Source organism: Nannobrachium achirus (genome assembly GCF_963921795.1).
Source record: "Nannobrachium achirus genome assembly, chromosome: 9".
In the NCBI taxonomy this organism is placed as follows: Eukaryota; Metazoa; Chordata; class Actinopteri; order Myctophiformes; family Myctophidae; genus Nannobrachium; species Nannobrachium achirus.
Window position 1 is genome coordinate 18,848,114 of NC_137818.1, and position 11,706 is coordinate 18,859,819.

General features: G+C 44.2%; 1 protein-coding gene across 1 annotated transcript in view; it reads left to right on the forward strand.

The window, feature by feature from the left end:
• LOC308290692 (uncharacterized protein) overlaps positions 1 to 11,706 on the forward strand; it is a gene marked incomplete at both ends in the record, with an annotated part of 62,324 nt that overhangs the window by 35,459 nt on the left and 15,159 nt on the right. Inside the window, 4 exon segments of the mRNA XM_080732602.1 lie at positions 5,272 to 5,362; positions 7,042 to 7,481; positions 10,159 to 10,338; positions 11,445 to 11,606. Of these exon segments, the coding sequence (XP_080588728.1) occupies positions 5,272 to 5,362; positions 7,042 to 7,481; positions 10,159 to 10,338; positions 11,445 to 11,606 (873 nt within the window).

The window sequence follows — 11,706 nt, forward strand, 5'->3', positions numbered from 1 at the left end:
TGGCGAGACAGGATTACTAGGCTGAGTTGAAGGGTCACGCATTTGTCAACAAAGATGGATGCTCCCTGTAGATGTTGTGCTTGGATATGCTAACGACAGTATGAGGGACGGAGAACGAGCGAAAAAAGTGACTTTCGAGCGAGAATAATAACCGGATTAATAACTGATCCTAGTAGTGCCGTTTGGAGCCGTGTGGTGTAGGGGAGAAAATCGAAAATGGAATAAATTGCTGCTTTGGGTCAAACAACGCCTGGACCAGCCCGGAGGCTTCCAAAAACATAATTTTAAAGGTAAGAAAGTAGTTTTTGACCGAAATTCCCCTTTAACCATGATAGATTTAATGAAAACACCCGTCCTTTGTTCTGGTGACTCCTGACGCCCTCCTAATACGTGAGCAGGTCGTGTTCTTTCGATAACTCCTTTCATTTATTTTTAATAATGTATTTTTTGTATTTATTTTTAATTTTCCCAAATAATTATTAAAAAGAAACTAAAAAAGTTACGGAAAAAACACTGCCTGTTCGTGTATTAGGAGGGAGTCAGCAGTCACCAGAAAAAAGGATGGGTGTTTTCATTGAATCTATCATGGTTAAAATGTTTTTGTATTTAAGTGAAATATCCCTTTTAAATAAAAATAAAAGATTTTAACCATGATAGATTCAATGAAAACACCCATCCTTTTTTCTGGTGACTCCTGGTGCCCTTCTAATACACGAACAGGCAGTGTTCTTTCGATAACTTTTTTAGTTTATTTTCTATAATTATTTGGGAAAATGGAAAAAATAAAATACAATTAAGAAATTATTAATAACTAGGTGTCTAGTCGGCGCCCTGGCCAACTCGGGAACAATGTAAATAGGGAATGAATGCCCCGCCCTTTAATGCAAACCCCATTATACCTGTTTTCATAGGATCTGTTTTGACCATCTGTTTGTGTGTGTCCATTTATGCCCATATATGGAGATATCTGTCTGTCTACGTCCATTTTATGCCCATATATGGAGATCTCTGTAGGACCCGTTTTGACCATCTGTTTGCCTGTGTCCATTTATGCCCATATATGGAGTTATCTGTCTGTCTGCGTCCATTTTATGCCCATATATGGAGATCTCTGTCTGTAGGACCCGTATTGACCATCTGTTTGCCTGTGTCCATTTATGCTCATATATGGAGATATCCCATTGACTCATGTGGCATACATGATGTCGGAGCCTTTTATGAGTTTATGCTCATATATGGAGATATCTGTATATGCCCATTGCCTCATGTGGCATACGTGATGTCAGAGCCTTTTATGAAGTGATGTCACAATGAGTCAGCGCTTGCGCCGATTTCCTCCGGAACAGCCTGATGGAGACATCTGTTTGTGTACGTCCATTTTATGCCCATATATGGAGATCTCTGTAGGACCCGTTTTGACCATCTGTTTGCCTGTGTCCATTTATGCCCATATATGGAGTTATCTGTCTGTCTGCGTCCATTTTATGCCCATATATGGAGATCTCTGTCTGTAGGACCCGTATTGACCATCTGTTTGCCTGTGTCCATTTATGCTCATATATGGAGATATCTGTATATGCCCATTGACTCATGTGGCATACGTGATGTCAGAGCCTTTTATGAGTTTATGCTCATATATGGAGATATCTGTATGCCCATTGACTCATGTGGCATACGTGATGTCAGAGCCTTTTATGAAGTGATGTCACAATGAGTCAGCGCTTGCGCCGATTTCCTCCGGAACAGCCTGATGTCAACAATCAGCTCCGCATAAGGAGATTCCGAACGTTTTGCGCCGGTTTCGGAAAACCGCGCGTCGGGTCGGGTCGAGGCCCGGCACTGCACTCTGCGCCGCGGCGGGGAACGCTCGTGCCGAATCTGAAGCCGGTGGGACGAACGGTTCTCGAGATACACGGATTACATACAGACAGACAGACAGAGATTTGTCGCATTTATAGATAGATAAATGAAATATGTTATTGACAAACCACAACCTGCTCACGTATTAGGAGGATGTCAGGAGACAGAGACGAGACACCAGAAAAAAGGATGGGTGTTTTCATTAATTCTATCATAGTTAAAATGGAGTTTGAAGTTACAATGGGTTTGTATAGGAAGGGGGCATGTCTGATAAAATTAATATCAAATATCTAAATCTAAACTGAATCAAACAACTCAAAAACTGTCCTGGGTGTTCCCAAAAGCTTGATTAGACGATAAAATTACTTAAGGTTTTTTGAAAGTGAAATATCCCATGAAGAAATAGTTTAAAATTGACAATTCGGCAGCTATTTTGTTAAGCAAATTAGAAGGTCAAAAACTCAAAATGTTGCTTGGGAACAATTTTTTTTCAGATTCAGCACCCTTGAATTGTGTAAAATAGACTGGTTCCCAACTTTTACCCCAAAATGCCTCTAACAATCACATTTTTCAGAAATTCCACTAGACTAAAACTCAGAACACAACTTTTGTTTACCTTCCTTGTATCCATAGCACAGATGCTGTCTGCTGTTTAGTGAGGCTACAGTTCAGATCAGAACACCCAACAAGGACTGATGTTTCATTGAAATGGTTTAAACCTATAGGCTACTTATAGTTGTATACATAATACTAGTCATGGAGTTACCATTAGAAGTATTGTATGTATTGCATAGTTACAATTAGAATGGTTTAATTTGAACCTTGAATTTATTGTATTGTTATGTTATGCGTCACTGATTGGTTGGTCACACACACACACACACACACACACACACACACACACACACACACACAGACACACACACACACACACACACACACACACACACACACACACACACACACACACACACACAGCTGTTTCTCTCCTCTAGCTCTTCTATAACATGGTGTGTGTGCGTGCGTGCGTGCGTGCGTGCGTGCGTGCGTGCGTGCGTGCGTGTTTGCGCGTGCCTCTACTACTTCCGGGGACTTGTGTGTGTAACACACAGGCCGATTATCAATTCAAAGACTTGGGGAGTAGAGACTTCCCTCCTTGGGAGTTCAGACTAGCAAGTTCTCCATTGGGGAAGGAACTTCCGAGGATGGGAGGACGGGAGGAGGGTAGTTCTGCTTGGAATAGCAGCATACTCAATGACGTCACCGTCTCAGCTTGTTTCAGTTCATTGCATTCCACTGCACGTTTCTGTGAATAGGTCTATATTCTGGGCAGATCTACAAGCTGGACGCATTCATAGCAGTAGATCTGTTCTTTTAGAGGATAAAATGCACTCACTCAACAGTCATTGTGCACTTTACAAATAAACATAATTAAAAAAATAAAAATAAAACACAACACTGGCTCTGTTCTTTAATTCCTTTTTCCAAATGTCAACCTATCCTTTCTAGTATCTACTGTTATACAGTATAAATGTTTTTTTTAAAAGCGTATAGAAATGTGCATATGAATAACCTATATTATTAATTATAAATATAATATAGCCCACTGAGTGTACAACCCTGGGTGATTATCGTATTATGCCGTTCTCACGGAAATCTTACTGCAAGTGGCCAAAAATGTAATAATGACTTAAAATAAAGTCAGAAATAACATCTAATCTACTCTTCAATAAATGACTTTTCAGGGCTTACTGTGCATTGAAAATAAAATGAAATATTAAACCCATTTAGGCCTAACCTATAGTTAGGCCTAAATCAGAATTTAGCCTACAAAAACAAATATGTTGCAACATACTGTACATGTACTGTAAGCCCCTCCCATACACTAAAATGTGTACCCGGCCTGAATGGGTTAAATACTAAAACAGCCTTGCCTATTCATTGTCTCCACCAGCCGAAGGCATGGGAGACTTTGTTTTCACCTCCGTCCGTCCGTCCGTCCGTCCGTCCGTCCGTCCGTCCGTCCGTCCGTCCATCCGTGTGTGTGTCCGTCCATCAAGTTTGTTACCAGCTAATCTCCGACGCCGTTGGCTTGGTCTCGGCCAAACTGCGTACACACACTCCCTGGATGCCAATTCAGAACCTCTGCCCCACATTTTTCACATGGGCCTTTTATAGCGCCACCATGAGGCCAATTTATGTCAAACTCCTTTTTTGACAGTACTCTTACAGATTTTGTCCAAAAAACACGCACATCGGTAGACAGTATCTCTACAGTCATGTGATTGAGACAGATCTGTCCGATTTTCCATATTCCATCCTGATTGGCTGAGATTGGCTTCCAAAGTTTGTAAGATTGGTCAGTTTTGAACAAAATGTCTCAAATCACGAAAAAGCGTGCAATTTTTGTGAAATTGTGCACGCACATTCCCACTAGGCTGAGGAAGAAATGCCACTTCAAAATGTTCAAATCATGTTGCCAATTTGTGTTTTTACCTATAACTCCACCGATCAGTGTCAAACTTTGTACGTGCACTCCCTAGAGGCCAAGGAAAAATCTTTTCACTGCATTTTTCACATCAGCCTTTTATAGCCCCACCTTTGGGCCGACTTATGTAAAACACAGTTTTGGATATTACTCCTACAGATTTTCTCCAAAAATAACACAAATCAGTACACAGTATCTCTATAGTCATGTGATCAAGTCTGATCCGTCTGATATTTCATATTCCATCCTGATTGGCTAATATTAGCTTCCAAAGTTTGCAGGATTGCTCCGTTTTTCAACAAAATGCCTCAAACCCCTAACCCTAACCCTAACCCTAACCCTTACCATGAAATGTGCCACACATATTCCCACTACGTCAAGGAACAAATGCTACCCTTTTCACATTGGCCTGTTATAGCGCCACCAGCAGGTAGACTTTAGCAAAACACATTTTTGGAACACAATGCCTCAAATCATGCATGCAGCGTCCGATTGCCATGAAAGGTCTAAGGTGAAGAACATATGCCACCCTTTTTACTATTATACAGTAGCACCACCAGGACGCCTGGCCTGTTGGAGACCTGTGCTCGGAAGAGCACTGCTTCTAGTGTTTAATTTCGTTTTCGTCGGTAAAAAAAGGCTTTTTTTTGTCATAGTTTTAGTCGAGGAAATCGACACTGACTGTGTCATGATGTAATTTTGGGGGGGCTTTTTCTGCCTTTTTATTGATATTGGTGTACAGTAGGTTGACTAAATGGGGAGAGAGATGGGAGGAGTGACACGCAGCAAAAGTTGTCGGGATCGGGACTCGAACAAGCAATACGCTGTCAGGCTAGATTACCAGCCTAAGTGCCTGGACCACTTCCCTGTGGCCCAGGCTGACATGATGTAATACTGACATGCACTGTACCTGCATTCAACAGCAAGGCACCCTTCGACATCCTAAGCTGAACTCCATGAGCAAATCTGACACCAGGCTTCATGAGATCAACCGCCTGCCCTGCAATGGAAACGGTAGGTTATCACTGACCCTCCATACTGATTCACATTGACCTTTCAGTTATTTCATTAATAGTTACATTTGAAATGGCACTATAGTCCGTTTGACTCCACTACATTTCTAGGAAGGAACTGTTGGGACCCAAACTTACAAAGATATTATGAATTAACCACTTCAGGCCTACAGTATTCATTTGTGAGCTTGTAGAGTTTTTTTTAAATTTGCAAAACATTTGAAAAATCTTGTGAAATAGGACATTCTAATGAGTACTTTTTGGTTTTGGTACTTTGAGTATAGAAGCCCATACTTTTGCACTTTACTCAAGTACAATTTTTTTCTTTGGAAACTCAATAACTCAATAATTCAATGAACGTGCACTGTGCAGTGCACGAGCAGCACCATTCACTGCTAGATTCGGGCAAAGCCACGCTACACTCTGGCAAAACACTCAATCGTCTCACCGTCACTAGCGCGACTGTAGAGGGACGCAGTGGATCTTGGGTAATGGAGGCGAAGACGTTGGTTAGCCATCTCATTTGTGTCCAAAGTGGCCACTGATACGGAAAAGTGCCTTTTTGTCATTTTAGATTTTAGCTAATATAGCAACGTAACTCTTATTGCGACCGTAGGTCGCATTTACTACCAAAACCTCCACCGGCTGTCTGTCCGTCAGTCCGTCACACTTTTGCCCTGCTCATATCTCCACAACCGTTGCCCCCATCCATGCCAAATTTTGCACACACACTCATTGACTGCCAAACTACAACCTCCAAGGACCCCCGGAGCCCCAGGGACCCCCAGGTCCCTGGGGGACCCCCAGATGTAAAAAATGACCAAATGTGCTCACACGTCACACGTCACACTTTTTCCCTGCTTATATCTCCGCACCCGTTGACCTGATCCATGCCAGATTTTACACACACACTCCTTGCCTGACAAACTACAACCTCCAAGGACCCCCGGAGCCCCAGGGACCCCCAGGTCCCTGGGGGACCCCCAGATGTAAAAAATGACCAAATGTGCAAAAATGACCAAATGACCACCCCAACGGGGCTGCTCACGGGAAATCCCGGGGACCACCGACTCCTGGTGCTTCAGAACGGATGCAAAAGTGGTGGCGCCCCCAGTGGAGGACCCCCTGCCACTGCAGCGCACATAAAATGCCGTAACTCGGGCTAGGAGCGTCCGGGAGAGCCGGGGCCGGTACCTATTCGTCCGCCAAGGCAACGCGGAGACCCCACCCCTCATTTCTCACATGGCCCTATTCTAGCGCCACCTTCAGGCCGATTTTTAAAACACATTTTTGGACACTGCTCCTACAGTTTTTGCCCTAAAATCACGAATATCACTACACAGCATGTCTACACTCATCTCATCAACATGGATCAGGAAGATTTGGGAAAAACACATTTTTGCCCTATTTGTGGAGATAAGCCACCTACGGTCGCTTATCTCCCGATTAGGGAGTCTTACTGGTGAATAGGATTTAGAACATTGGTTTAGAACGGTAGAAACTCACAGTGTGTCACTTCGTGCCGCACTAATAATGGGCTAATGAGTGTCAATTTGGGGGACATGAGAAAGTTTGAGAAGCACTGTCCAGAGCCACTAAGTACTTGTTCCACTGCTCTCTCTCTCTCTCTCTCTCTCTCTCTCTCTCTCTCTCTCTCTCTCTCTCTCTCTCTCTCTCCAGGTATCCATATGAAGAACCGTCCCGCCAGCATGGACCTGCTGCTGCTCCACAGTCGGCGCTCCCAGACAGACCTGAGGCCCCTGCATGGCCGCACGCTGCCCCAGATCCCCATCAGCCCTGGGGGCCCCGAGGGGCCCCTGGTGACGCCCCTGGTGACAGCCCTGGGCGAGGGAGGGGGCGGAGAGACCAGAGACCACACCTACACAGAGGTGGGGCTACGGAACAACAACCCCACGCCCCCCGCCTCCTCCTCGTCCCACTTCGGTGACGACGGCCTCTACGAGAGCGTGGGGGTCCGGCAGGGCCAGGGTCCCGCGCCCATAGACCCCATCAAGGTGCCCCCCGCCCCGCCCCCCAGCACCACCAGGACCACCGCCCACAGCCCGCCCGCGCAGGCTGGCGCCCCCCTGCCCCGCGCCGCCGGGAACGCCAACGGAAATGTACGTGTGCATCCAGTGTTGATTTAAACAGCTACTTTCTTCTTTTTGTTTGTTTTATTGCGACCATAGGTCGCAAGTTTACTATGAAAACTGTCACATCTTGTCCACGTATCCGTGTATCTCTGAAGGTCACGCCTGACACTGTGGTTCCCATGACACATCACTGTGACATCACAGGTGATATCACAGGTGACATCACCTATGTAAAAGTCCATATATGGGTATTATATATAAGATGATCCCTGATGTCATCGATATACATCATTGGCCAGATGGCCAAGACATGGCCCATATCTGTGTGGCTGGTTCAGATGGGGATCTCCATGTATGGGCATAAAAGGGATTGTATTTTGTGAAGTTATGGGAACCACTCTAACAGAATCCCTTTTATGCCCATATATGGAGATCCCTGATGTCATCAATATATGAACCCCATATCTAACAGGACTTCATATGGGAATGCACATATATGGAGGAAGACAGCCCATATTTGTGTGGCTGGTTCAGACAAGGATCTCCATGTATGGGCATAAAAGGATACATGGATCTCCATATATTGGGTACCAGGGGTCAACATATGGGTATCTGGTCCGATATACTGGTCCGATATACATCACTGGCCATATGGCCAAGAATGTCGCCCTGAGGCGTCTTACTAGTTTATAGACTTTTGAATTACAGTAATTACATTCTGTTTTTATCATGTTTAAGTCATCCGAAATGTTTAGTTCAATAGTTTTTAGTTTTAAATCTACAGTTGATTTTGTCGACAAAACATAATTTTTGCCTTGATGGCATTGTACCTGATTTCATACTTGGTTGCATGCTGAAAATAGCAGTTCATGCTTTGAACTTGTAGATCAAACACAAACTAGCTTGTCTTTTCGTTCCACTGTATCTCTTCTCCGCTAGTCCCTCCCTAGCATTTTAGTCTAGTTTTTATTTGTTGACGAAATTGTCAATATAATTAGTATAGTTTTAGTCATCATCGCTTAGTTTTTATTTTGTTTTCGTCCGTGAAAAAAGGTAGTTGACCAATATTTGCACATACTGTACTTAAGGAGCACTTCACCAATTTTAAACCTTATCTTCATATAATTGGTTCTCTAAATGCTTGTCTGTATCCAACAGGTTCTCACCCCTATTGCGTCATACAACCGACGCGATCTTAAATACCGAATGCTTCTCACCATAGACGCGGACGGATTGCCTAATGTCTCACGGGTTAGACGCATTGGGTGGTCTAAGAAGAAAGAAAAAAAAGTAGTTCCTGATGCGGGATTCGATACGCTCTGAAGGCTTCTTGGTTTACCAGCCACCCGTCGCTACCGTTCACGCCACTATAAACGACGGAGCGGCGCCGTCTCAGGCGGCGATGACCCCCGTGAGTCGCCACCGAGGCGAGCGATAGCGAGCCGAGTTGCCGCGACGAGCGGTGGGAACGCCGCATGAGCCGACTCAGCCGCGTTACCGAATTACGTGCCGTTATGGACAGAATAGTAAATCTTGACCAGGGGACTGCTTCCGCCTCCGAATGTGGCTCAAAGAAGGGACTACGTTATCATTTCACGTTTTGTCAAAGATAAAACCACAAAAAAAAGGTACTTCCCAGTCACTCTTGTTAGCTCAGTCGGTAGAGCATGGAGATACAAATCCAGAGACCGGGGTTCGATTCCCCGTGACGGCCGTCAGTGAAAAATCTTCCAGTAAACACATGTCGGCGCATGCGTACTAAGACTCTGTCTCGTCCAAAAACTCTCCGTCTCCGTCGCACCCTAGACGCAATAGTCACTCCCAAAACTTCACAGGGGTAAAGGAAAGAAAGACACGGCGTCGGGAGGGTGAAGCAAAGGGAGTGAGAATGGGTTGCTGTATCTCAGAGGAGGGATGTGGACAGTTCAGTACCCGTACCCGCCTGCCAGTGACACCATCAATGGCGAATCAAAGCTGATAGAAACTGCAGGCTTTATATTCCTGGAAAGTTGGCATGTTAGTGTATATACTGTATAATAGAGGTCAATTGTTCTCGCATTAATTGGAAGAAGAAGAACTTTACACAGCCCTCCTCTGAGACACAGAGTGAGTAGACAGAAATGGTGCCATCTTCTATTGAGCATTATTGAGAACCAAATATATTAGTGATGTGACCTAATATTCGGCCACTGAATATGTTCGGCTGAAAAGCTTTAAAAATGCATTTTCGGTTTTCGGCCGAATAGTTTTTAACACCGAATAGTATATAACCGAATAGTGTTACAACAGGGGTCTAGTATAATCTCTCAAAATCACCATTATGGAAGCATAATGGTGATTATTATTTAAGTTAGGCTTTGCCATAATCTTGTCTTTTGCCATAATCAGGTAGCTTTACAACAAAAGTACAGCAATGACAGCAATGGTACAACAATTGGTAATACAAAATAAATTATATACAGTAAATTTATACTCTATACTCTATAAGGTATTTGGTTTTCGGCCAAGTGTTTCCTATATTCGGTATTCGGTTTTGGCCAAGAATTATCCTTTCGGTATATACCCAAAACATATGAAGATATGTGTGACATACTTCATCCACCAGTGGGGGGGAAAAAGGATACAAAAAACTGGAATGTTATTAAGGGTTTGCTGATGCAATTTATACTTGATGTGTGTCCGTGTGCGTGTGCCCGCCCCACAGCTTGGCAGAGGGAACGGCCGGGGCAACGGGGCCCTCAACGGGGCCCTCAGGGGCCGAGCAGGTAACGGTGTCAACGGGGTCAGCAAGGTGACCAGATCCCCCCTGTCCTCGCTCCAGTCCCTGACCAACCAGGACCCTGCAGCTACAGCCGAGTACGCCTCCATCCGCAAGGTCCGCAAGGTACTGTAGCTACCAGAAAACCAACACACTCTATCACACACTCTATCACAGGGGTGGGCAACTGTGATGATAAAGAAGAGGGCCACTATATTTCCACCTTCACTCCAGACAGAGGGCCACATTGCATATTGCTACGTCCGACTTTGTGATTCTAGTATCTCTTAGAAAAGAAGCAAATATAGACGATCTACAAGCTCAAAATGTGTCGCAGCGCAACGTGTTTTGAGCTTGTAGAGATGCTATTTTTGCTTCTTTTGAAATGGAATCCTGAATTATTTTTTCTTATTTTTGAATTTTAATCCTGAAATGTAACATTTTGATTTAATTTAAAATGCATTCAGTTATACTCATGTTAACTTTATGAACTTAAATACAAATACGTTGGACATAAAAATAAAATAAATGTATACTAGTCATTAAGCTACTAATATTGACTGAAGTAATTGGAGCGGGTCATGTTTGCATGTTTGGAATTGTAACATCTGAAATCAATACATCAGTATTCCGATATTAACCTGCGGGCCGCATTAAAGGAGTAGTTCACCCCCAAAATGACTTTTTTTCTATTGATTAGTCATGCCATGGAGAGTAGAGTTCAATAATTTGTTTTGTTTTTTGTCGCATTCCTAAGACAAAAATGTGATAACAATAAATTTACCCCCATTCATTCCGGATGGTGACCCGTTTCGAAACGGGTCACCATCCGGAATCAATGGGGGTAAATTTACTCGAATCAAATTTTTGTCTTAGGAATGTGACAAAAAACAAAACAAATTATTGAACTCTACTCTCCATGGCATGACTAATCAATAGAAAAAAAGTCATTTTGGGGGTGAACTACTCCTTTAAGGGAATGTGAGGGTCTCATGTGGCCCCCGGGCCACCAGTTGCCCATGTATGCTCTATCACGACCCAAAATGCAGGGTGGTACCCTCTTCCAGTCATCTGGTGTCGTCTGAGCCATAAACTATAACGCTCGTAGAAGACTTTTATTTTTTTAGACATTTTCACTCTACTCTGCATTTGATTGGATTTCAGATTTAATTGTCTTTTTGCTTCAGTCACTGGAAACGTTAATCATTGATACCCTCGATTGGTCTCTGAAGGTGGACAAGGCGGCCAAGAAGGAGAACAGTGGCGGCGACAGCCAGTCCGACAGCCAATCCAGTGTCGGCGACTCGCCCTCGGCTCCGTCCCAGCCCCTCCTTCGCAGTCAGGAGTTTCCACGGAAACCGCCGGAGCTGTTTCACCTGCACTCCTTCCCCAAGGTACACTAGGCCTTACTGTGTTTGGATCCACCGTGGTGCATCCAGCTTTGTCGGGCGTCTATACCAGTGGTTCTCAACCTGTGGGTTTGGGACCCCCAGG